Here is a 27,430-nt window from a genome sequence, read left to right on the forward strand (position 1 = left end):
ATTGGTAAAAAAATAAATTAAGTTAAATTTTTACAAATTTCTTGATTTGAAACATGAAGTGAAAGGAAAAGGTTAAACTTATTTCAAACAAAATAAACAAGTCAATAAACATAAGTTCAACATTTTATGAAAATTCAACTGTTGTAAATTTATAAAATAATAAATAAGTAGGGGTGTAAACGAATAGAGTCGAGCCAAATTTTGAAGAGTTCAAGCTTGTTAGAATTCAAAACGCCATAAAGCAATGAAACCATGCAAGTTTGTTCACATTTACCAGTAGGAATTGAAGAGAAGAGAAATGAAGTAAAATATCCTCCTCCTCACAATATCCAAAAAGGTTGATAAAATTCTTGTGATTCACTTTTGACAATGTCTCAATCTGAAAGAAAATATCTGAAGGAATTAGAAAACGAGGTTGCATCATAAGTCCTTATAGTTCAATGTGATTAGCTCATAAAGTACCTTCTTCCTAAATTGAACTTCCAAATGCTTAGGCCAATCCTTGGAAGATGTTACTGCAACTGAGGCCACAGCTATTTCAATGCCACTGGACAATGTTCCCTTGTACAGTGTACCAATTGGTGAAGAACCAATTACACTACTGAAATCTTCACAGCCTGCTTCAAGCTCAGATCTTTTTTAAGCTTCGGTACACCTGAAATGCAAATCTTGAGTCATGCAAGTAGATAGCCAAAAAGGGTTGAACACGGACACACCATATGGAAGAAAGATGTGGAGCAGCTTACACTCTAGATGCACATGTAAAATGGTTTGAAGTTTGAAACCTCACACCCTGGTACAAAATATAACTTTTCCACTTGGGAAGAAGAATTACCAGTTACAAATGCTTTCTGAAGTTGCCCACTCAATCCTGTGGCCCAAGGTTTGACAGTAGCCTTGTTAATTTTATACACATAGAAGATGACAATGGACATGGCAAGTAGAGCACCCCCTATGGCACCAGCAATTATAGAAACATGTTTTTTTGATGAGGAAGGTTTTCTAGGATTATTAGAGGATGGAGGAGTTGGAACTAGAAGAGGATTTGAAGCAGAACCATTAGGTGAAGCAGAAGGGGGATTTGGTTCCAGTGGAGTTGGAAGAGAAACAACTGCAGGGGGAGAAGAGGGTGCCGGATTTGGTTCCGGTGGAGGAGATTGAATGGAGTTATTTACAGGGGGAGAAGGCAAAAGCGAAAATGGTGGGGCTACAGATCTAGGTGGAGCCTTTCCAGATTCAGAAGGTGCTTCTGGAACAGAGAAACGACTTCTTAAATATGGTGATTCATTCACTCGAGGGGCATTGGCCACTTGCAGCTGTCGCTTGTTAATTGCATTTTCAGTTTGCACAGCATTCCTGTAAAAAATATGGGGGACAAAGGCATAATGTAAGTATGTAACAGCATGGAACAACAAAGAAATTACACAAATACAGAGAAGGGGAAGGGAAGGGAGGGGGGGAATGCAAGACAATTTCATTTCATGAAAACAATGAATTGTTTGTCACAGAGGGGCCATTCCTTTTCTCAACGTCCCCCATAAAGGAGAAATTCCATCAGATGGTTCACCAAAAGGTGCCCAAGAACCTAAAACAATGTTAGTGCCACTAAAATTGTCTCAGATTTACAGTAGACTACCAGAAAAATGTCTTATCTTGACCCATACGAGAATATTCAACTGACATACCGTAAGGCAGATCTTTCATTGTAAGATGGTCCTTTAGCTGCACTAGCTAGTTGGTTTTCATCTACTTGAAATTCAGAATGTGTTTCTAGTCGATGAATTTCAGGTGATAAATTGCTGAGAAGCCTGTTGTTGTCCAGGAAACTAAAACATATGCACAAAAAAAATGGAGTTCATATACTAATGGAAGCAAAAGATAATCTCAATGGAGGAAAAAAATTGTTCAACATTATCAACTTACAGGATTGTCAAAGAGAGACTACTGTCAAGGACGGGAGGGAGTGGCCCACTGAAGTTATTATTTCCAAAATCTAGCACCTCCAACTCCTTCAACTCTCCAATCCCTTCAGGAATGATGCCAGTAAAAGAATTGTTGTGCAAAATGCTGCAGCAGAACATTAAGCCATATGACCAAAGGCAAAAAAATTCTGAATCAAAGGACAGAAGGTAAATTTATGTTGCCTAGTTGATACTTACATAGACTTTATGCGAACAAGGTTTCTGAGGTCAGGTGCTAGTGTTCCTCCAAGATAAAGATCTTTCAAGTTCCTGAATATTACATATTTTTCTTTAGAATAAAATAGAGAGCTTATCAGCAAGTAGTATCACGTTTAAAATAACCATTAACTACAAAGAGAGTAACACTGATTTTCTTTTCAAGTTTTACTCAATCTGAGCTGATTCCATTAAGTTCTAATCAAAATAAACCGAACTTGGAAACCAAAGCACGAGTTAAGGATTCTGATTCAAGTTGCAAAGTTTACATATCACCAGGGAACCCAAAAGGTTCCCAGGCACAGCAGCACCTGATGTGATATAGTTTTGAAAAATGTTCTCACAATGCTGCAGACTGCAGCCAAAAGGGCAATCAACAGAACATGTAATCCATAGATCAAGCAGCATAAATTATAGTAATAGAGTTACTTTGATCTGATAGAGTCATCCAAAAAAGTAAACTGGAAACCAACGGATGACTTCTCAAAACTGCAAAGTAATAGCTAGAACACACTTTAAACTTGCCATCCAAAACCAAAAGGTTATGTATTTTTCATCGCTGACTCGCATAATCAGCTTCAGAAATTACAAATTTTATCAAAAAAATGCATCTCGAGCCTCAAAACTTTTCCCTTAAATTTTCCAGTATCAGAACAGAAAAGAAAACGAAAACAAAAGGCCAAAATTTTTCAGCAGAGAGAAAAGATACATACAATTCGACAACTTTGCCATCAGAGCACTCAACTCCAAACCAATAACACGGATTAACAACTCCATCCTCATCCTTCCAATTCTTCAACACGTCGTACGGATCACTCACTATTCTTTCTCTAAACTTCAATAACGCTAAACCTGCAAACAGACCACCAAATTTCACCAACCATTCTTCTCCACTTTCCCAAGAAACAAACAGAAAACCATATGTAGCTATATACCTTCGTCGTTGAGCGACCAGCACAAAATAAAGTTCCGGTAGAGCAAAAAGAGAAGAAGAACTCTAAATCTGATGAATTTCCAGGAGCAAAAAGAGAAGAAAATAAACATCATAATCTTTATGAATATTTAAAATATTTTTCAAATTAAAAATATTATAAATAAAAATATTCTCTCCTAGCGTTATTATTTTTTAATTAAAATTTTAACGAGCTACCACAGAATATTTTTATTAATTAACACTTTTTTCTCAGATTAACAATTCATATAATAATTTTCTTATATGCTTCTATATGTTTTTATAATATATATAATAATGTAAGTTTTCCTCTGTACTCCTTTTGTAACTCGTATTCTCGCATTTTCCTCTTTTTTAAACCTAACTTATTATTTTTCCTTCTTCACGAGAAACGATTTGCTTCAATTAACTATCGATAAATAAGAAAATATAATTGTGCCTATTAATTTAAGAGTCAACAACAGTAAAGCGGCTCATCCCGTCAAAGATCGAAATAAGAAAAAACAATCATCGTTTAAGATATGTTTATATATATATAAAGATTTTAAAATTGGACTCACAGATTTAATATGGTAAGTGCATTTAAGTAAATTTGATAGAACTCTCATATTCTAATCTCTCAATTTCTAATCCCCATTCTAAAAAAAAAAATTAAAATTATTTACTTATTCAAATTTTTATAATAAAGCATGTTAAATTTAATTTTAAATTAATTTTTTTTATAAATTTGACTAATATGTATTTAAGTTAATAATTTTCTCAATGATATTTTCTAAAGCATATTATAGTAGCTATCCATGATTTGTTTTTTTTATGTTGAATATTCTTCAATAGGTATGGTGTATGACTGAAATACTGCATTTTCCTTTTATGTAATAGAAATTAGAAATCGCTTATGTTTGCAAAAAACAAAGAAAAAGAGAAAAAAAAGGAGAAATAGTATCACAGGGACTTGTTAGAAAAATAATAAACAAAAATCAACAAGTAAAGATTTACAAGTTTCACAAATAATTCATAAATCATCAAACACTTGCTGCTAAGTTTATAAACATCTGTGGCAAAAAAAAAGTCTATAAACATCTAATCAAACAAATCCCATCAAATAAAAGAACCCAAATAGGAAGATCCCCACTTTCCTGTATTCCATTTTTTTCTAAAATAGAAAATAAGCAAAAGAAAAAACACCAATATTATTTTATTTCTATATTTCCTATTGTGGATAGAGGGCTAAGTTGACATACGTCCGCCGCTTCACGGGATAACATATGCCGCACTTAATCAGACCGTTTACATTGCACGGGATAACATAGGCCGCACTTAATCAGACCGGATGTGCAGGTCCTAAACCCATGCTTCTCAGAGTAGATCTTATGGCTGCCATTGCACTGTGCACAAAGAACATATCTCAGCCCTCCACAAACATCACAGACGCTATTAAATTTAATTTTAATATTGTTTCCTACAAACGGTAATCCACCAATCAGCTTACTCAACTCACCACTCTCATTCATCTCCTTGATCTCCTCGGCCCGCCAACATACTTCCCTCCTAAGAAAACTGCAGGTAACCTAACTTTTTTGGACGCAGTAGAGTGGCTGAGATCACCAAGTAGGGCTCACACCTCCCTAAGACGTCCGCCGGAGCCACCTTCACCAAGGTACTTCTCCTGCTCATCTTTCAAAGATATCAATGCCATTCTCTTAGAAGAACAAAATGGATCCAAATCCCAACCCCAAACCCCAGAAGACCCTCCATTTTCCACTGCGCCTCCCCACTCCACTGCCACCACCGCAACCACTCTAAAACATTCATAATTTCACCACCTCCTAACCAGGGTGAAATTATGAATGTTTTAGAGTGGTTGCGGTGGAGTGGGGAGGCGATCCGGACACGGTGGAAAATGGAGGGTCTTCTGGGGGTTTGGGGTTGGGATTTGAATCCATTTTGTTCTTCTAAGAGAATGACATTAATAACTTTGAAAGATGAGCAGGAGAAGTACCTTGGTGAAGGTGGCTCTGCCGGCCGTCTCAGGGAGGTGTGAGCCCTACTTGGTGATCTCAGCCACTCTAGCCACATTATATATAGAGAGAGAATGGAAGAGACATGAGATTAGTTAGGGTTACAAAGTAGGACTGGACCGGGCCTTTGGTGCTATTAAAGAAAGGGATTCTATAACTTTAACAATGGAGTGTCTGATCAAATGCTTGATTCATCATTGATCAAGTTTGCTTGGAAATGCAGCGGTAATATTTTTAATTTCTTTGTTTCGGGATGTTCAGAGATATGAAATATTTATTCTAAATTTGGATTTAGTAAGAAGGAAAGTAATTATATATATAGTCAAGTTTGCTTGGAAAATTTTGAAGATATGGTAATTAATTATTTATGGGGGATATTCACTAGTAGCCAGAGGGGTGCATTGAGATCTGCCAATCCCTAAATAATTTTTCTCAGCTAATGTGGAGAACTCCAATAAATTCTGTTTACGACTATAGAACTTAATTGTGCCATATGTATGAGCAAATGCATGTGCATGAACAACTCTGAAATCATTATTGAAATTTTAATATCATTTCTAGAATAAAAGATGTCATAGGATCACAATGGTTTCTTCCCGCTACTTCCATCTTAGTAAGAAAAAAAATATTTTTTAGTGTATATGGTATAAGAAAACTAATTAATTTTTTAATTTTAAAAAATATATTAAAATATTTTTAATATTTTTTTAAAAAATAATAATTATTTTTTATTAATTTTAAGGTTAAATATTATAAAAGAATTTAAAATGTTATGAATATAAAAAATTAATTAATAAACTTTTTAAATATCTAAAATATTAATTAATAAATTTTTAAAATTATAAAAATTAAATAGTAAAATATTTAATGAATAAAATTAACCTAATCATTTACTAATAAATTTTTTAAAATATTTAAAATATTTTAATATATTTTTTAAAATTAAATTTTTTTATAAAAATTAAGTAATAATTTTTTCTTAATGCTTAATATTTTGATTTAGTGATTAAAAAAATAAATTATAAAAAATTATCTTTTATATTCAAGTAATCACTAACATACCTGCTATTCCCTACTAAATAAGGTGAATAATCAGTTAATAGTTTAATAAAACAGTTAATATTACAGAAAAAAGACTTTTATCATCAAATCTTATCCATATGCTTATATGATTTTTCCTAACCTCATCCTAAAATGAGTTAGATGAATAATCATCCGTCCTTAATAAGTGAGGCTACATTCAAAGTATCTAATTTGCATCCTAAAATTTTATTAAAAAATGAGAATTATCAGTATGGACTCACATTTAAAAATTAGAAAATGGGGAGCAAACAAAAGGAATTACATTCCCAATTGAGTCATGGTTCAGTTTTTATTTTGAATTTAAATAGTAATCTGTTAGGTTTTGAAGCAAAATTAAAATAAAATCAACATCAATTTAATTAAGTTGTTTTATTTTTCTTTAAATCAAATTAAAATTTGCTGTATGTCACTTTTTTTTTCATGAAATCGTTGAATTGAAATCAATATTTAAGAATTTTAGAATATGGGCGTAAATCTCTAATTTCATCTTTCACGTTGATCTTAAATTGACCACCATGCATTACATTATTTATTTAAATTGAGTAGTAGCTTTTTATGATACAATATTTAAATTTATCTCGTACTTTTTTTAGTATTGTTTGTTATAAAATTGACAAAATAAAATAAATGCTCACCCGAAAGCATTCTACATATTAGTATATTGACTAATATTATTATTAATAAAATATTGTTTACTATAAAATTGACGAAAATGTTTTTTATAAACCAATAAATCAATAAATTGAGTTATTTTTAAGTACATTTGATGGGAAGTATATATTTGGATCCAATTTATTATAGATTAATAAATTTTTAAAATTATAAATAATAAATTATATTATAAAATAATAAATAAAATTCACTTTAATATCTTTTTTTTTTTTGAAATAGGAGTTGGGGGAGTAGAACCTTAGATCTCTCAAGTCTATAGGATGTATTTTCCACGCCTTTAATATCTATTAACTTCATAATAAATCTAATTCACTTAAAAATTTCTCCTTTTAATTTTTCCATTTTGATTCAACTTGTGCACCACTAATCTATCCAAACCGGATTTTGATGAGTCAACTTTTAAAACTAAAATGGTTTTTAATAAATACATTTAAAACTGAATTTATGAGAGAAACATTTACAAACATCAATAAAATGTGTAATATAACTATTTTAAATTTAATTTAATTATTTATTTTTAAAGTATAAACAATGATGTGATTTAACAAATGATATAAAATGAATTTCATTGTTCATCTCTCTAAAATAATAATGAAATAATATTCACAAAAAACCACCCTATGCAAAATCGGTTAATATTTTTAATAATTGAACTCGTTCAAATACGATGAAAATTTATATTAAATTATTTAAATTCATTCTAAAATCAATTATTATGACTCAAACTAATACCATATTTATATAATTTTAATTAATAATTTATAAATAAAATTTTTTAATTAATAATTTTAATTTTAAAACTTAATATTTCATAAAATATTTATAATATAATTTTAAATGAAAACATATAAAAATTTATAAATATTATTATAAAATATATATTTTAATTAAATTAATTATTTATATAAATAAATTTAGATAATGATTATTCAATATGAAAAATCCAAATCCAAGCAAGTCTACCATGAATTTAAATCAAAACTATTTTAAATCTAATTATATATTTTATTCAAATTCATTGTAATAAAATTTCATCAAATTAAATATTCAAAAATATTTTATTTATTCAAATCTCTAATTTATATCGTTTCATAAGATATTTAGCTATCAATTGTATTAAAAAAATAAAAATAGTTAGGGAATATATTTTTTTAACTTATAAAAAAAATTAATTATTATGTAATTATACTTTAATTCTTAATACATTAGGGACAAAGACAAACCCAAATTGGCCACCCATGCATGAGTCCCACAGAATCACGTGCATGCATCGTCTCAAACACTAATATCTTTCCTCTTCATTAATCATCACAACATACAGGCCATTTCCCCATTTCTGACTTCTCTATCTCCATTAATGGAGAGGCCGCTCATCGAAGTATCAGACTCAGAGGTTCGTCTAGACTTTATGCTCAATTCCAAATGCCGAGCCAACGTCCGCCTCAGGTCTCTCTCCGCCACTACCCCAATAGCATTCAAGGTCCAAACTTCATCGCCGCACAAGTTCCTGGTTAATCCACCAACTGGGCTTATCCCTCCTTCATCCTCTACCATCTTTCAAATCATACTCAGACCACAAACCCATCTCCCATCCTCTTTCCCTCGTTCTCCCTCCGACCGTTTCCTCCCAATTCATCCGATTTGACTAACCCCGATTCTCTCAGCTCATGGTTCTCTTCCCTTCCTCTCTGGTCAACTCAAGATTTTAAGCTCAAGGTTGCCTTCGTCGGTCCATTTCTTCTCCGGCACGCTGTCAGCAGTGGGGATGTTAACTCTGTGAAGAATATAATAAAGAGGCAAAGGTCGATACTTTCTGAGTTGTCACCGAGAGAGGCTGAGTCGCTCCTTCGAGTTGCTACTGAGTTGGCTGACCCTGAGGGTATGGTGAACTTACTGCTTGAAGCTGGGTTGAAGATTGACGCACGGGCGAAAGCGGATGATGTGGGCTTTCATCAAATGGACGCAAAGTGGCAATCCAAAGGCTGGAGCGAGCTGCACGTGGCAATAGCATTTGATCGGACGGACGAAGTTTTGGATTCATTGGATAGTTTTGGGCCATTGGATTTGAGAGATAAAGAAGGAAGGACACCGTTGCATTTGGCGGCAGGTAGAGGGAATATCAAGTGCGCTAGGGTGTTGGTGGAATCCGGTGCAGATAAGGATGCTAAGAGCAAAGATGGCAGGACTGCACTGTATAGAGCAGCGGCAAATGGTGACCATAAGATGGTAGAGATGCTAATTGAGATGGGTTCTGACCCACAATCGCAGATAGTCATGGCCGTTCAGCTTTTGATGTTTCTCGGGACAAGGGACATGTAAGGATAGTCACAAACTAGAGAATCCAGCTTGAAATAATTCAGACTACATTATTAAGAACCTTTCTTTTTTAAGAACCTTTCTTTATTGACTTGATTATTCCAATTTCTGATGATGGAGACACTGGGTTTTGGTACAGAATAAAAAATGAAATAGTGAGATGGAAGGCGTGTTGAGTTTCTATGATATTCAAAAGTAATTATACAACTAAAATTGTCAAGATTAACATGATTTCCTAAATAAACCTAACTTTTATTTTTAACAGTGGCCCACAAATTCAATTAACATGCCATAAATAGTATCAAAGGGACTTGTTAGAAAAATAATAAATAAAAATCAACAAGTAAAGATTTACAAGTTTCACAAATAATTCATAAACCATCAAACACTTACTGCTAAGTATATAAACATCTGTGCCAAAAAAAAAAAAAGTCTATAAACATCTAATCAAACAAATCCCATCAAATATAAGAACCCAAATAGGAAGGTCCCCACTTTCCTGTATTCTATTTTTTTCTAAAATAGAAAATAAGCAAAAGAAAAAACAGCTACTACTTCCATTCTAATATTATTTTATTTCTATATTTTCTATTGTGGATAGAGGGCTAAGTTGACATTCGCCGCCGGTTCACGGGATAACATAGGCCGCACTTAACCAGACCGTTTACATTGCACGATGTGCAGGTCGTAAACCCATGCTTCTCAGAGTAGATCTTATGGCTGCCATTGCACTGTGCGCAAAGAACATGTCTCAGCTCTCCACAAACATCACAGAAACTATTGTTTCCTACAAAGGGTAACCCACCAATCAGCTTACTCAACTCACCACTCTCATTCATCTCCTTGATCTCCTCGGCCCCACCAACATACTTCCCACCTAAGAAAACTGCAGGTAACCTAACCTTTTTAGAACATGTGATCATCTGTATCTCGTCGAGATACCCGGCATCCATGGACAAATCTCGCTCGTCAATTGGGATGCGAAATTCACGGAGGATTGATCTGACGGTTCTGCAATCTTCGAATGTTTTGCGGACAATGCCGAGGCTGGTAAAGTAGAGGATGATCTCGTGGTCATCCTGGTTAGGAGGTGGTGAAATTATGAATGTTTTAGAGTGGTTGCCGTGGTGGCCGTAGAGTGGGGAGGCGCGGTGGAAAATGGAGGGTCTTCTGGGGGTTTGGGGTTGGGATTTAGATCCATTTTGTTCTTCTAAGAGAATGGCATTGATATCTTTGAAAGATGAGGAGGAGAAGTACCTTGGTGAAGGTGGCTCCTGCGGCTGTCTTGGGGAGGTGTGAGCCCTACTTGGTGATCTCAGCCACTCTAGCCACATTAGAGAGAGAGAGAGAGAGAATGGAAGAGACATGATACTAGTTAGGATTATAAAGTAGGACTGGACTGGGCCTTTGATGCTATGAAAGAAAGGGATTCTATAACTGTAACAATGGAGTGTCTGATCAAAAATCTTCGGAGGTCTTTAAAAATATTAGATATTCTTAATATTTATTCTAAATTTGGATTTAGTAAGAAGGAAAGTAATTATATATATAGTCAAGTTTGCTTGGAAAGATTTGAAGTTATGATAATTAATTATTTATGGGTTTTTAATATTAATATTTGCAAAAACGATTGATAGAGCATATTTTAGTCCATTTTATCATTATGTTCTTGATGTTTATTTACATCTTTTCTGCTTAATTTTGTGGGTTTAATTATGTTTTGCAGATATTAGGTGTAAAGAGACAATCTGGAGAAAATGCTCTTAAAACTGCCAAAAAGTGCCAAATAAGGAAAGTTTTCAGAAAAGGAAGGTTTTCAAATGAGGAAAGTGCAGAAGCAAAAGCAAACAAGGAAAACTCATTCAGAAGATTATTTGAAATTCAAATCGCAGATCTTTCTTTCCTTGTTCAAAAATGTGCACACACTGCTGTAGTCATATCTTCTTATTTAGGCAGCAAGATCTCAAAGAGATACTCTTCCTCTTCTGCATTCAATATTCAAATTTCAAAAGAGGCTCCACCTAAAAAGAAATGTATGGACAAGCATATCTTCCCCTTTGAAGATCAAAATTCGTGCATCCTTCCTATTCAGAAACAATATGCATGCTTTCCTCTTCTGAGAGCCATCTGCGCGCCACCTTCCTTTTCTGCAACAACTTGGGCAGCAAGTTGCACATGGGCAGCATCTTGGGCAGCCTCTACACTAATTAGGAAGTAAGGTCAGCATCTAAACTTATTTAGGAAGCACAATCTGCGCCTCTTTCCCTTTCTGAGACCAAACCGCGCGCACCAACTTCTTTCCGCAAAGCATTCGCGCGCAGCCTTCCTTCTGAAGCCGAAAAACGCGATTCTTTCCTTTTCAGACATAACTTGGGTAGAAAATACCTCTTGAGCAGTAAGTATGACCTAGGGCAACACTTTTCAACTATAAAAAGCCACATAAGGAGCCTCTACATGGTCCTTAAGCCCTCCTTGGGAGACACCTACGAAATTCACATCTCTTCTTCTACCTTTCTTCTTTTATTTTATTTTTAGTTTTGTTTCAGCCATGAGAGGCTGAAATCTTTAATTCTAGTTGAGGATTGATTGAAACTAAGGTTGTTTAATGGGTTGTGAGATCTGAACATAAATTATTGTCTTTGGTTTTGTTCAATATTTATGCAATTGATGCTTTAATTATATGATTACTTTGTTGTTTTGATCAAATTGGCCACTTGATTTTAATTGCAAAGTTAATTGATTGTTAGTTGGGATTATTTTTAGTCCGTAATTGCTGGAAATATTCTGACCTTAGAACACTTGGGATAAAACCCAAGAAAATTGCATGATCTAGCATTATCTCCATACGTTTGGGTAGCTAGGATTGGATCTCTCTATTTCTTTATGCAATTGACAATTGTTTTGATGCCTATGGCCCAAAGACGTTCCTTGGCAATTTGTTAATTAGTAATTAATTAGAGGACATTCCCTAATTAATTTAATCATAAGGAGAGACATGGTGGTGAGAAGCGTCTTCCACCCCCATAACTAATCTATTGAACTAATCAAGATAATCTAAGTTTCAATGATCAACCCAAACAACCAAAGTGGATCCATATCTTCAACTAAGCTTTTCTCATATTGATTTCCTCTTTTATTTTAACTATTTGCTTTCTATTATTACTCTCATTATTAGTTACTACAATCAATCTCAAACCCCCCCATTTTACTTTTATTGCAATTTATTTTTATTCTGCTTTCAGTTTATCTCATTTGATCCCACTTTCAGTCTTTTATCTCATCTTTAATTTATTATTGTTTCAGTTCATTTTATTGGTCTTGTTGAGAAGAATAAATAGGTAATCAATTCTCTGTGGATTCGATCCTTTCACCACTATCTGCAGTTGTAAAATTGTTGATAACCAGGAAGGTTATTTTTGACCGGCTTCGACAACCGCGAGTCAACGATGGAGCCAATCGGGAAAAAATGGCAATGCAGCACATGGTAATATTTTTAATTTCTTGGTTTCGGGATGTTCAGAGATGAAATATTTATTCTAAATTAAGATTTAGTATGAAGGAAAGTAATTATATATATAGTCAAGTTTACTGGGAAAGGTTTGAAGTTATGGTAATTAATTATTTATGGGTTTTTAATATTAATATTTGCAAAAAAAGATGGAGTCAATCGGGAAAAAATGGCAATGCAGCACATGGTAATATTTTTAATTTCTTGGTTTCGGAATGTTCAGAGATGAAATATGTATTCTAAATTAAGATTTAATATGAAGGAAAATAATTATATATATAGTCAAGTTTGCTTGGAAAGATTTGAAGTTATGGTAATTAATTATTTATGGGTTTTTAATATTAATATTTGCAAAAATGATGGAGCCAATCGGGAAAAAATGGCAATGCAGCTCATGGTAATATTTTTAATTTCTTGGTTTCGGGATGTTCAGAGATGAAATATTTATTCTAAATTAAGATTTAATATGAAGGAAAGTAATTATATATATAGTCAAGTTTGCTTGGAAAGATTTGAAGTTATGGTAATTAATTATTTATGGGTTTTTAATATTAATATTTGCAAAAAAAGATGGAGCCAATCGAGAAAAAAATGGCAATGCAACACATGGTAATATTTTTAATTTCTTGGTTTCGGGATGTTCAGAGATGAAATATTTATTCTAAATTAAGATTTAATATGAAGGAAAGTAATTATATATATAGTCAAGTTTGCTTGGAAAGATTTGAAGTTATGGTAATTAATTATTTATGGGTTTTTAATATTAATATTTGCAAAAACGATGGAGCCAATCGAGAAAAAATGGCAATGCAGCACATGGTAATATTTTTAATTTCTTGGTTTCGGGATGTTCAGAGATGAAATATTTATTCTAAATTAAGATTTAATATGAAGGAAAGTAATTATATATATAGTCAAGTTTGCTTGGAAAGATTTGAAGTTATGGTAATTAATTATTTATGGGTTTTTAATATTAATATTTGTAAAAACGATCGAGCCAATTGGGAAAAAATAGCAATGCAGCACATGGTAATATTTTTAATTCCTTGGTTTCGAGGATGTTCAGAGATGAAATATTTATTATAAATTAGGATTTAGTAAGAAAGAAAGTAATTATATATATAGTCAAGTTTACTTGGAAAGATTTGAAGTTATGGTAATTAATTATTTATGGTTTTTAATATTAATATTTGCAAAAAAAGATGGAGCCAATCGGAAAAAAATGGCAATGCAGCACATGGTAATATTTTTAATTTCTTGGTTTCAGGATGTTCAGAGATGGAATATTTATTCTAAATTAAGATTTAATATGAAGGAAAGTAATTATATATATAGTCTAGTTTACTTGAAAAGATTTGAAGTTATGGTAATTAATTATTTATGGGTTTTTAATATTAATATTTGCAAAAAAAGATAGAGGCAATCGGGAAATAATGGCAATGCAGCAAATGGTAATATTTTTAATTTCTTTGGTTTCGAAATATTCAGAGATGAAATATTTATTCTAAATTAGGATTTAGTAAGAAGGAAAGTAATTATATATATAGTCAAGTTTACTTGGAAAGATTTGAAGTTATGGTAATTAAGTATTTATGGTTTTTAATATTAATATTTGCAAAAAAAGATGGAGCCAATCGGGAAAAAATAGCAATGCAGCACATGGTAATATTTTTAATTTCTTGGTTTCGGGATGTTCAGAGATGAAATATTTATTCTAAATTAAGATTTAATATGAAGAAAAGTAATTATATATATAATCTAGTTTACTTGGAAAGATTTGAAGTTATGATAATTAATTATTTATGGGTTTTTAATATTAATATTTACAAAAAAAGATGGAGCCAATCGGAAAATAATTGCAATGCAGCAAATGGTAATATTTTTAATTTCTTGGTTTCGGGATGTTCAGAGATGAAATATTTATTCTAAATTAAGATTTAATATGAGGGAAAGTAATTATATATATATAGTCAAGTTTGTTTGGAAAGATTTGAAGTTATGGTAATTAATTGTTTATGAATTTTTAATATTAATATTTATAAAAAAAATGGAGCCAATTGGGAAAAAAAACATGGCAATGCATGCTAATATTTTTAATTGCTTAATTTCGGGGAATGTCTTTCCTCTTCATCAATCATCACAACCTACAGGCCATTTCCCCATTTCTGACTTCTCCATCTCCATTAATGGAGAGGCCGCTCATCGTAGTATCAGACTCAGAGGTTCGTCTAGACTTTATGCTCAATTTCAAATGCCGAGCCAACGTCCGCCTCAGGTCTCTCTCCGCCACTACCCCAATAGCATTCAAGGTCCAAACTTCAGCGCCGCACAAGTTCCTGGTTAATCCACCAACTGGGCTTATCCCTCCTTCATCCTCTACCATCTTTCAAATCATACTCAGACCACAAACCCATCTCCCATCCTCTTTCCCTCGTTCTCCCCCCGACCGTTTCCTCCCAATTCATCCGATTTGACTAACCCCGATTCTCTCAACTCATGGTTCTCTTCCCTTCCTCTCTGGTCAACTCAAGATTTTAAGCTCAAGGTTGCCTTCGTCGGTCCGTTTCTTCTCCGGCACGCTGTCAGCAGTGGGGATGTTAACTCTGTGAAGAATATAATAAAGAGGCAGAGGTCGATACTTTCTGAGTTGTCACCGAGAGAGGCTGAGTCGCTCCTTCGAGTTGCTACTGAGTTGGCTGACCCTGAGGGTATGGTGAACTTACTGCTTGAAGCTGGGTTGAAGATTGACGCACGGGCGAAAGCGGATGATGTGGGCTTTCATCAAATGCACGCAAAGTGGCAATCCAAAGGCTGGTGCGAGCTGCACGTGGCAATAGGATTTGATCGGACGGACGAAGTTTTGGATTCATTGGATAGTTTTGGGCCATTGGATTTGAGAGATAAAGAAGGAAGGACACCGTTGCATTTGGCGGCAGGTAGAGGGAATATCAAGTGCTCTAGGGTATTGGTGGAATCCGGTGCAGATAAGGATGCTAAGAGCAAAGATGGCAGGACTGCACTGTATAGAGCAGCGGCAAATGGTGACCATAAGATGGTAGAGATGCTAATTGAGATGGGTTCTGACCCCACAATCGCAGATAATCATGGCCGTTCAGCTTTTGATGTTGCTCGGGACAAGGGACATCTAAATATAGTCACAAACTAGAGAATCCAGCTTCAAATAATTCAGACTACATTATTAAGAACCTTTCTTTATTGACGACGACGCCGGAGGAGATTCTGGAGACTCTGGAACGTGGAGAAGTAGTGCTAATGGCGGCCAGGCGAGGGAACTTGGAACACCTTGAATCATTACTAAAGAAAGGTGCAAACGAAAACTATAAAGATCAATATGGCTTCACAGCCTTGCGTGCAGCAGCTATCAAAGGGCACAAAGATATAGTATCAATGCTAGTTAAGTTAATAGATTGTTAACTGTTAAATTAAAAATTTTTAATTGAAATTTATATATTTCTCTATATTCATATGCACATAAATCATCAATAAGGAACAGAGGTGGCAGATCCATCAGGTTAGCTACTCCAATAAGACATAATATCCCTGCATTCCTGCAAAATATGCAGTATGTTGTCCAAGGCTCCTTTGCTTTTCACTTTAATGTTTGTTTTGCAAGGGTAGATACATCCAACAATTGAAATTTTAAACAATGGTGGACATGTTAGTATATTCTTAGCCTATCCAATTGTCTCCTAACTTACATGATAATCAAAAGATTCATTGCCCAGGTTAGAAAAGTGAACCATGTTGAAGAGCAAGCACGAACCTTTCATTTTATTCCTCTTCTAGAGGCAATATCAGAAGCATTTTGAAGCCATGACTGGTATATTTGGCCTGGAATCATGGTTTCTTCCTGATTCATTGTGCGAGTTGCATGTCTTCTTTTTTGCCATTTATTAAGCCCTTGACCCCATAGATCCTGTTTCAACCCCTCTTTCAAGATCAGATAAACTTTTATCGTCTTTTGTTAAGCTAACATGATCATACATAAGAGCTTCTTTAATTAAATTACTTTACCTGTCTGCTTGCCTTGCATTCATCAGATGGTTGATTGACTTATTTTTCTAGATAGCCTTCAATTTCAACAGCTGCATAAGGCAATATTAATGTTAATATATATACACAGCTAGACGTTTTCTTAGTGAAAGTTCACAAGTGTTCGCTCTATCAGTCAAGGCTTTAGAGTAAATGCTAGAATGACCACATAATGTTTCGGTTCATTAAAATGAAGAAGGAAAATGATCAAATTGTTCTGTAGTTATTAATATACACCACTGTATGTCATCATCAAATAGAAAACCCTTATATGATTCAGTAGTAAAGGAATTCACTACAAACATTTAAGAATCTCATTTTTGGAAAAAAACAAATACATTAACAGAAGTTTCACACGCCGGTCCAGGAAAGACAAATAAATAGATAAAAACATATAATGGATTTTTTTTTTTTGAGATTGCAATATATAATGGAAATTGGTGAAAGAAAAAAAGGCTGCATTAGATAATTGCATAATCCTATTGGAAAGCTAATTGCATAACCCTGTTGGAAAAAGGAAAAAAATGTAAAAGATTGTTTAGAATATCATGAAGATAAAAGAGATAGAAACAAAAAAAAAAACATCTTGAAATGCGCACATATCATGTTACTGACATGGAGTTTCATTCTGTCAGAGTTAGGAGGGTATGAGAGTAGGTTGGATCTTCATATGATCTCCAGAAGTGAAGTTTGGTTGTCTCCTCAAAGCTATCACAGATAATACACAAATCAACACGTTCAAACAATTTGATGTTCTTGGCATTAGCTGAGAGAACAACAATGGTTAGCTTAACGGAAAAGTTGCACACGTTCAAAACAATTTCCTGCGAAGGATTTGTTTGTTTAACATAATAGCTCAGATCACATGTAGAAAGCGAAATTTATGTTTATATTAATTTACCAATTGCAAAATGGGCTGCTCTTTGGAAACTAATTATGGCGTTTGTATCAGTCCCTTGGTTAACTTATAACTACATGCTCATGGGTCACAAGCATGGATCATCGGATTCGGTTGGGCAATTACTGAAAGCTCATTTAATTTATTTGGGCCGGGTCAATTTCAATAGGCAATTTCCACCGGGCCGAACCTAGATAATAAAAAATAGATTGTCGTTTGAGCATTACTTTCAATACGTCGAATAGAAATTGCTAAAAAAACATAATCATTATTTTTTTTAATCGTAAAATTTCCAAACAAATAAATATTTCCAAACTAATTTTCAATAGCATTTAAAATTATTTTTTGATGTGTCACTTGAAATAAATCATATATGAATTATAGTTTTACTTAAAATTATTTATTAAATTAAAAAGAATTAATTTTTCATTTTCAATTTAAAAATTGGTAAAAAAATAAATTAAGTTAAATTTTTACAAATTTCTTGATTTGAAACATGAAGTGAAAGGAAAAGGTTAAACTTATTTCAAACAAAATAAACAAGTCAATAAACATAAGTTCAACATTTTATGAAAATTCAACTGTTGTAAATTTATAAAATAATAAATAAGTAGGGGTGTAAACGAATCGAGTCGAGCCAAATTTTGAAGAGTTCAAGCTTGTTAGAATTCAAAACGCCATAAAGCAATGAAACCATGCAAGTTTGTTCACATTTACCAGTAGGAATTGAAGAGAAGAGAAATGAAGTAAAATATCCTCCTCCTCACAATATCCAAAAAGGTTGATAAAATTCTTGTGATTCACTTTTGATAATGTCTCAATCTGAAAGAAAATATCTGAAGGAATTAGAAAACGAGGTTGCATCATAAGTCCTTATAGTTCAATGTGATTAGCTCATAAAGTACCTTCTTCCTAAATTGAACTTCCAAATGCTTAGGCCAATCCTTGGAAGATGTTACTGCAACTGAGGCCACAGCTATTTCAATGCCACTGGACAATGTTCCCTTGTACAGTGTACCAATTGGTGAAGAACCAATTACACTACTGAAATCTTCACAGCCTGCTTCAAGCTCAGATCTTTTTTAAGCTTCGATACACCTGAAATGCAAATCTTGAGTCATGCAAGTAGATAGCCAAAAAGGGTTGAACACGGACACACCATATGGAAGAAAGATGTGGAGCAGCTTACACTCTAGATGCACATGTAAAATGGTTTGAAGTTTGAAACCTCACACCCTCGTACAAAATATAACTTTTCCACTTGGGAAGAAGAATTACCAGTTACAAATGCTTTCTGAAGTTGCCCACTCAATCCTGTGGCCCAAGGTTTGACAGTAGCCTTGTTAATTTTATACACATAGAAGATGACAATGGACATGGCAAGTAGAGCACCCCCTATGGCACCAGCAATTATAGAAACATGTTTTTTTTATGAGGAAGGTTTTCTAGGATTTATTAGTTTATTGCTTCTGTTACTTTAAACTCACGTACTTGTCATGTGTTCTTATTTATTTATTTTTTAATTGCTTTAATTATCTCAGATATAGTCTTTAGGGATCTGAAGATTTTTTTTTTTCCCCTTCGTGCTTTCAAGCACTACTTTAGTTGTTGATCTTAGTTGCGTCAATTTCTGCTTTTCAGTTCAATTCATCACTATAAATGTAAAGGAAGAGTTCATGAATAGATGGATCCTTTACAACAATCTTTCTCTTCTTCTTTCTGTTTGCAATTATTCAATATTTTTTTGTTATAATTTTTGTCTTTGTTCTGTGTTTTCAATTGTTAAACTAACAATTGGTATCAAAGCCCTGTTCTTGAAGGGACTTGTGAGATGGAACCTGAGGGGAGTTTTCCAAAAGCTCCGATCATCTTTGACGGAGAAAATTATGAAATTTGGGCAATTAGAATGGAAGCCCACTTGGATGCTCTTGATCTTTGGGAAGCCGTGGAAGAGGATTATGAAGTTGCTCCGCTGCCTGCAAATCCGACCGTGGCCCAGATAAAAAACCACAAGGAAAAGAAAACCAGAAAATCAAAGGCAAAAAATTGTTTGTTCTCCGCTGTTTCAAACACTATCTTCACCAGAATTATGTCTCTCAAAACAGCTAAGCAAGTTTGGGATTATTTGAAGGAGGAGTATACTGGTGATGATAGGATTCGGGGTATGAAAGCTCTCAATTACATTAGAGAGTTTGAGCTGCAAAGAATGAAGGAGTCAGAGACAGCCAAAGAATACTCCGAAAGACGTCTCGATATCGTCAATAAAGTAAGGTTACTCGGCACTACTTTTGACGATTCTAGAATTGTTCAGAAAATGTTAGTTACTGCTCCTGAACAATATGAGGCTTCTATTACCACTTTGGAGAATACAAAGGATTTGTCCAAAATCACTTTGGCCGAGTTACTGAATTCTTTTCAGGCACAAGAGCAGAGGAGATCTATGAGGCAAAATGGTTTCATTGAGGGAGCGCTTCCGGCCAGACATCATGAAAAAAAAGACCTTCTAAGAAAGCAAGCTGGTTCAAATGATGAGCAGAACGCAGATGATCAAAATTGTGGCAAAGGTGGAGGATCAAAAGAATATTCAGCTTGTAAACATTGTGGCAGAACAGGTCATGCATCTTTCAAATGTTGGAGAAGGCCAGATGCCAAATGTAAGAAGTGTAATCAGCTTGGACATGAAGCTATAATTTGCAAAACCAAGAAGCAAGAAGCAGTTGTCCAAGTTGCTGAGCAAGATGAAGATCAGATTTTTGTTGCATCATGTTTCTCAGCAAAATGCGTTTCAGAAAGTTGGTTGATCGACAGTGGTTGTACACATCACATGACCTATGACAGAGCTCTTTTTAAAGATTTGAATCCTACCAAAATCAGTAAAGTCAGAGTTGGTAATGGTGTTCACATTCCAGCAAAAGGAAAAGGGACTGTCACAATTATAACAATGTCAGGTATAAAAACAGTGTCTGATGTTCTTTTTGTACCTGATATTGATCAAAATTTGTTAAGTGTTGGACAGTTAGTTGAAAAAGGGTTCAAATTAATATTCGAAGATGGGTTTTGTGACCTTTTTGATGCAAAAAGAGAGCATGTTCTGCGAGTTAAAATGAGAGGTAGAAGCTTCTTATATGATCCAACACAGGAGGAGCAAGCTGTTTATGTTGCAGAAACCAACAATATCACTGAAGTATGGCACAAAAGACTTGGCCATTGTCATATTCAGCGTATGTTGGAGATGAAAAAGAAAGATATGATAAGAGATTTGCCAAAGCTTGCTGAGAAATTGCCAGATTGCTATGCTTGTCAATTTGGTAAACAGAATAGATTGCCATTTCTTACATCAACTTGGAGAGCCTCACAGAAATTGCAACTAATTCATACAGATGTTGCAGGACCTCAAAGAACTCCATCCCTCCAAGGTAGCCTTTACTTTATCTTGTTTATTGATGATCTTACAAGAATGTGTTGGATTTTCTTCTTGAAGTATAAGTCAGAAGTGGCTGGAGTTTTTTGGAAATTCAAAAATATGGTGGAAAATCAGAGTGGCTGCAAAATTCAGGTTGTGAGATCTGATAATGGAACAGAATACACCTCATCTCAGTTCAATGCTTTTTGTGAAGAAGCCGGCATTGAACATCAATTTACTGCTCCCTATACACCTCAACAAAATGGGGTCAGTGAAAGGAGGAACAGATATGTGATGGAGATGGTGAGATGTATGTTGCATGAAAAGAACTTGCCTAAGAGTTTTTGGGCAGAAGCTGCCAACACAGCTGTGTTTCTCCAAAATCGACTCCCAAGCAAAGCATTGAAGGATCAAACACCATTTGAGGCCTGGTATGGTTTTAAACCTTCATTAAAATTTCTGAAAATATTTGGTAGTGTCTGTTTTGTCTATGTTCCACAAAATAAGCGTGACAAACTAGACAAGAAAGCTATTCCTGGTATCTTTGTCGGTTATAGCTTAGTATCCAAGGCTTATAAAGTTTATCATCCACAAACTGGAAAGATGACTATTACCAGAGATGTTCACTTTAATGAAGAGAAGCAATGGGATTGGAATGACTCATCAAAACTTCTACATGGGCTTAGTCTTCCTGAAGAACAATCAAAAGACAACTTGCTGGAAGAAAATCTTGATGATTTACCAGTTAGAGGAACCAGGTCACTTTCTGAAATCTACCAAAGATGTAATATGGCAGTTTATGAACCAGCTGGACATGAAGAAGCTCTTGGAGATCCAAAATGGAAAAAAGCAATGGAGGAGGAGATGTCGATGATTCAAAAAAATAAAACATGGGTGTTAGTTGACAAACCTGCTGACAGAAAAATTATAGGAGTGAAGTGGGTGTTCAGAATAAAATTAAATGCAGATAGCACCATCAACAAACACAAGGCGAGACTTGTGGTTAAGGGTTATGCACAGATTTTTGGTGTTGATTACTCAGACACCTTTGCTCCTGTGGCTCGATTGGACACAATCAGAATGCTTCTAGCTATTTCTGCTCAAAAAGGCTGGAAAGTATTTCAATTAGATGTCAAATCTGCATTTTTGAATGGTGTTTTGCAGGAAGAAATATATGTGGAGCAGCCTGCTGGTTTTGTTGTTCAAGGTGAAGAAGATAAAGTCTACTTGCTCAAAAAGGCTCTTTATGGCTTGAAACAGGCACCCAGGGCCTGGTATAGCAAAATTGATGACTATTTGCAAAGCTTAGGCTTTAAAAAGAGCTTATCGGAGGCAACTCTTTATGTTAAACATAAAGAGAACAATGTTCTTATAGTCTCTCTTTATGTTGATGATATATTGGTGACAGGAAATAATGATCTGCTGGTTGAAAAATTCAAGCAAGAAATGGAGCACGTTTTTGAAATGACGGATCTTGGACTCATGAACTATTTTCTTGGTATGGAGATTACACAAGGCCAAAATGAAGTGTTCATTTGTCAGAAAAAATATGCCAAGGAAATTCTAAAGAAATTTCAAATGGAAGAATGCAAATCAGTTGCTACACCCATGAATCAAAAAGAGAAGTTGAGCAAAGAAGATGGAACTGAGAAAGTTGATGAAGGCCACTATAGAAGCTTGGTTGGATGTCTTATGTATCTTACTGCTACACGACCTGACATTCTATTTGCTGTAAGTCTTTTATCTCGTTTTATGCATTGTGCTAGTGAGTTACATTGAATTGCAGCAAAGAGAGTGTTGAGGTATATTAAAGGTACAATCAATTATGGTGTCAAGTTTGGAAAAAGTGAAAATTTCAGGCTATGTGGATTCTCAGATAGTGACTGGGCTGGATCAGTTGACGACATGAAAAGTACATCTGGGTATTGTTTCAGTCTTGGTTCAGGTTTCTTCTCTTGGTGCTCAAAGAAGCAAGAGATTGTGGCACAATCTACTGCTGAAGCTGAGTTTATTGCAGCAACAGCAGCAGTTAATCAAGTTTTATGGATAAAGAAAATTTTGTGTGATCTGAATATGGAGCAGAAAAGTGGTGCTGAGATTTTTGTTGATAATCAAGCAGCGATTGCGATCTCTAACAATCCGGTCTTTCATGGAAAAACAAAGCATTTCAACATCAAATTGTTTTTTTTGAGAGAGATACAAGAGAATGGAGGAGCAACACTGGTTTACTGCAAAACTGAAGATCAAATAGCAGACCTGTTTACAAAGCCACTCCCAGTTAACAAGTTTGAGCTGCTTAGGCAGAAACTTGGAGTTTGCAGTAACGAAAGCAAGGAGGAGTATTAGTTTATTGCTTCTGTTACTTTAAACTCACGTGCTTGTCATGTGTTCTTATTTATTTATTTTTTAATTGCTTTAATTATCTCAGATATAGTCTTTAGGGATCTGAAGATTTTTTTTTTTTTTTTTTTCCCCTCGTGCTTTCAAGCACTACTTTAGTTGTTGATCTTAGTTGCGTCAATTTCTGCTTTTCAGTTCAATTCATCACTATAAATGTAAAGGAAGAGTTCATGAATAGATGGATCCTTTACAACAATCTTTCTCTTCTTCTTTCTGTTTGCAATTATTCAATATTTTTTTGTTATAATTTTTGTCTTTGTTCTGTGTTTTCAATTGTTAAACTAACAGGATTATTAGAGGATGGAGGAGTTGGAACTAGAAGAGGATTTGAAGCAGAACCATTAGGTGAAGCAGAAGGGGGATTTGGTTCCAGTGGAGTTGGAAGAGAAACAACTGCAGGGGGAGAAGAGGGTGCCGGATTTGGTTCCGGTGGAGGAGATTGAATGGAGTTATTTACAGGGGGAGAAGGCAAAAGCGAAAATGGTGGGGCTACAGATCTAGGTGGAGCCTTTCCAGATTCAGAAGGTGCTTCTGGAACAGAGAAACGACTTCTTAAATATGGTGATTCATTCACTCGAGGGGCATTGGCCACTTGCAGCTGTCGCTTGTTAATTGCATTTTCAGTTTGCACAGCATTCCTGTAAAAAATATGGGGGACAAAGGCATAATGTAAGTATGTAACAGCATGGAACAACAAAGAAATTACACAAATACAGAGAAGGGGAAGGGAAGGGAGGGGGGGAATGCAAGACAATTTCATTTCATGAAAACAATGAATTGTTTGTCACAGAGGGGCCATTCCTTTTCTCAACGTCCCCCATAAAGGAGAAATTCCATCAGATGGTTCACCAAAAGGTGCCCAAGAACCTAAAACAATGTTAGTGCCACTAAAATTGTCTCAGATTTACAGTAGACTACCAGAAAAATGTCTTATCTTGACCCATACGAGAATATTCAACTGACATACCGTAAGGCAGATCTTTCATTGTAAGATGGTCCTTTAGCTGCACTAGCTAGTTGGTTTTCATCTACTTGAAATTCAGAATGTGTTTCTAGTCGATGAATTTCAGGTGATAAATTGCTGAGAAGCCTGTTGTTGTCCAGGAAACTAAAACATATGCACAAAAAAAATGGAGTTCATATACTAATGGAAGCAAAAGATAATCTCAATGGAGGAAAAAAATTGTTCAACATTATCAACTTACAGGATTGTCAAAGAGAGACTACTGTCAAGGACGGGAGGGAGTGGCCCACTGAAGTTATTATTTCCAAAATCTAGCACCTCCAACTCCTTCAACTCTCCAATCCCTTCAGGAATGATGCCAGTAAAAGAATTGTTGTGCAAAATGCTGCAGCAGAACATTAAGCCATATGACCAAAGGCAAAAAAATTCTGAATCAAAGGACCGAAGGTAAATTTATGTTGCCTAGTTGATACTTACATAGACTTTATGCGAACAAGGTTTCTGAGGTCAGGTGCTAGTGTTCCTCCAAGATAAAGATCTTTCAAGTTCCTGAATATTACATATTTTTCTTTAGAATAAAATAGAGAGCTTATCAGCAAGTAGTATCACGTTAAAAATAACCATTAACTACAAAGAGAGTAACACTGATTTTCTTTTCAAGTTTTACTCAATCTGAGCTGATTCCATTAAGTTCTAATCAAAATAAACCGAACTTGGAAACCAAAGCACGATTTAAGGATTCTGATTCAAGTTGCAAAGTTTACATATCACCAGGGAACCCAAAAGGTTCCCAGGCACAGCAGCACCTGATGTGATATAGTTTTGAAAAATGTTCTCACAATGCTGCAGACTGCAGCCAAAAGGGCAATCAACAAAACATGTAATCCATAGATCAAGCAGCTTAAATTATAGTAATAGAGTTACTTTGATCTGATAGAGTCATCCAAAAAAGTAAACTGGAAACCAACGGATGACTTCTCAAAACTGCAAAGTAATAGCTAGAACACACTTTAAACTTGCCATCCAAAACCAAAAGGTTATGTATTTTTCATCGCTGACTCGCATAATCAGCTTCAGAAATTACAAATTTTATCAAAAAAATGCATCTCGAGCCTCAAAACTTTTCCCTTAAATTTTCCAGTATCAGAACAGAAAAGAAAACGAAAACAAAAGGCCAAAATTTTTCAGCAGAGAGAAAAGATACATACAATTCGACAACTTTGCCATCAGAGCACTCAACTCCAAACCAATAACACGGATTAACAACTCCATCCTCATCCTTCCAATTCTTCAACGCGTCGTACGGATCACTCACTATTCTTTCTCTAAACTTCAATAACGCTAAACCTGCAAACAGACCACCAAATTTCACCAACCATTCTTCTCCACTTTCCCAAGAAACAAACAGAAAACCATATGTAGCTATATACCTTCGTCGTTGAGCGACCAGCAGAAAATAAAGTTCTGGTAGAGCAAAAAGAGAAGAAGAACTCTAAATCTGATGAATTTCCAGGAGCAAAAAGAGAAGAAAATAAACATCATAATCTTTAGGAATATTTAAAATATTTTTCAAATTAAAAATATTATAAATAAAAATATTCTCTCCTAGCGTTATTATTTTTTAATTAAAATTTTAACGAGCTACCACAGAATATTTTTATTAATTAACGACTTTTTTCTCAGATTAACAATTCATATAATAATTTTCTTATATGCTTCTACATGTTTTTATAATATATATATAATAATGTAAGTTTTCCTCTGTACTCCTTTTATAACTCGGTACTCTCGCCTTTTCCTCTTTTTTAAACCTAACTTCTTATTTTTTCTTCTCCATGAGAAACTATCTGCTTCAATTAACTATCGATAAATAAGAAAATATAGTTGTCCCTATTAATTTAAGAGTCAACAAAAGTAAAGCGGCTCATCCCGTCAAGGATCGGAATAAGAAAAAACAATGATCGTTTAAGATATGTTAATGTATATATATATATATATATATAAAGAATTTAAAATTGGACTCACAGATTTAATATGGTAAGTGCATTTAAGTAAATTTGATAGAACTCTCATATCCTAGTCTCTCAATTTCTAATCCCCATTCTAAAAAAAAAATTAAAATTATTTACTTATTCAAATTTTTATAATAAAGCATGTTAAATTTAATTTTAAATTATTTTTTTTTATAAATTTGACTAATATGTATTTAAGTTAATAATTTTCTCAATGATATTTTCTAAAGCATATTATAGTAGCTATCCATGATTTGTTTTTTTTATGTTGAATATTCTTCAATAGGTATGGTGTATGACTGAAATACTGCATTTTCCTTTTATGTAATAGAAATTAGAAATCGCTTATGTTTGCAAAAAACAAAGAAAAAGAGAAAAAAAAGGAGAAATAGTATCACAGGGAATTGTTAGAAAAATAATAAACAAAAATCAACAAGTAAAGATTTACAAGTTTCACAAATAATTCATAAATCATCAAACACTTGCTGCTAAGTTTATAAACATCTGTGGTAAAAAAAAAAGTCTATAAACATCTAATCAAACAAATCCCATCAAATAAAAGAACCCAAATAGGAAGATCCCCACTTTCCTGTATTCCATTTTTTTCTAAAATAGAAAATAAGCAAAAGAAAAAACACCAATATTATTTTATTTCTATATTTCCTATTGTGGATAGAGGGCTAAGTTGACATACCTCGCCGCTTCACGGGATAACATATGCCGCACTTAATCAAACCGTTTACATTGCACGGGATAACATAGGCCGCACTTAATCAGACCGGATGTGCAGGTCCTAAACCCATGCTTCTCAGAGTAGATCTTATGGCTGCCATTGCACTGTGCACAAAGAACATATCTCAGCCCTCCACATACATCACAGACGCTATTAAATTTAATTTTAATATTGTTTCCTACAAACGGTAACCCACCAATCAGCTTACTCAACTCACCACTCTCATTCATCTCCTTGATCT

At 34.1% G+C, this 27,430-nt stretch overlaps 1 protein-coding gene, 1 long non-coding RNA gene and 3 pseudogenes across 2 annotated transcripts; 2 read left to right on the forward strand and 3 right to left on the reverse strand.

Annotated features, from left to right (window-relative positions):
- Positions 1-182: 182 nt before the first annotated feature.
- Positions 183-27,293, reverse strand: LOC122725168 (annotated as a pseudogene).
- On the forward strand, positions 8,180-9,328 carry LOC122725172 (annotated as a pseudogene).
- On the reverse strand, positions 9,824-10,171 carry LOC122725174 (uncharacterized protein At3g28850-like). The gene has a single exon (XM_043962098.1). It carries the CDS (start codon positions 10,169-10,171, stop codon positions 9,824-9,826), a length of 348 nt encoding a protein of 115 aa, XP_043818033.1.
- LOC122725169 lies at positions 14,830-16,205 on the forward strand (annotated as a pseudogene).
- On the reverse strand, positions 18,273-18,629 carry LOC122725175. The gene is made up of 2 exons (XR_006352627.1): positions 18,583-18,629; positions 18,273-18,499 (listed from the first exon to the last, which is right to left on the reverse strand). It is a non-coding gene; the product is annotated as an uncharacterized LOC122725175 (long non-coding RNA).
- Positions 27,294-27,430: the final 137 nt, after the last annotated feature.

Source organism: Manihot esculenta, chromosome 11 (genome assembly GCF_001659605.2).
Source record: "Manihot esculenta cultivar AM560-2 chromosome 11, M.esculenta_v8, whole genome shotgun sequence".
Taxonomy (NCBI): domain Eukaryota; kingdom Viridiplantae; phylum Streptophyta; class Magnoliopsida; order Malpighiales; family Euphorbiaceae; genus Manihot; species Manihot esculenta.

Bases quoted from the DNA above. Each gene is read 5' to 3' on its own strand.
- LOC122725174 (XM_043962098.1), bottom strand. From the start codon at position 10,171: ATGGATGCCGGGTATCTCGACGAGATACAGATGATCACATGTTCTAAA.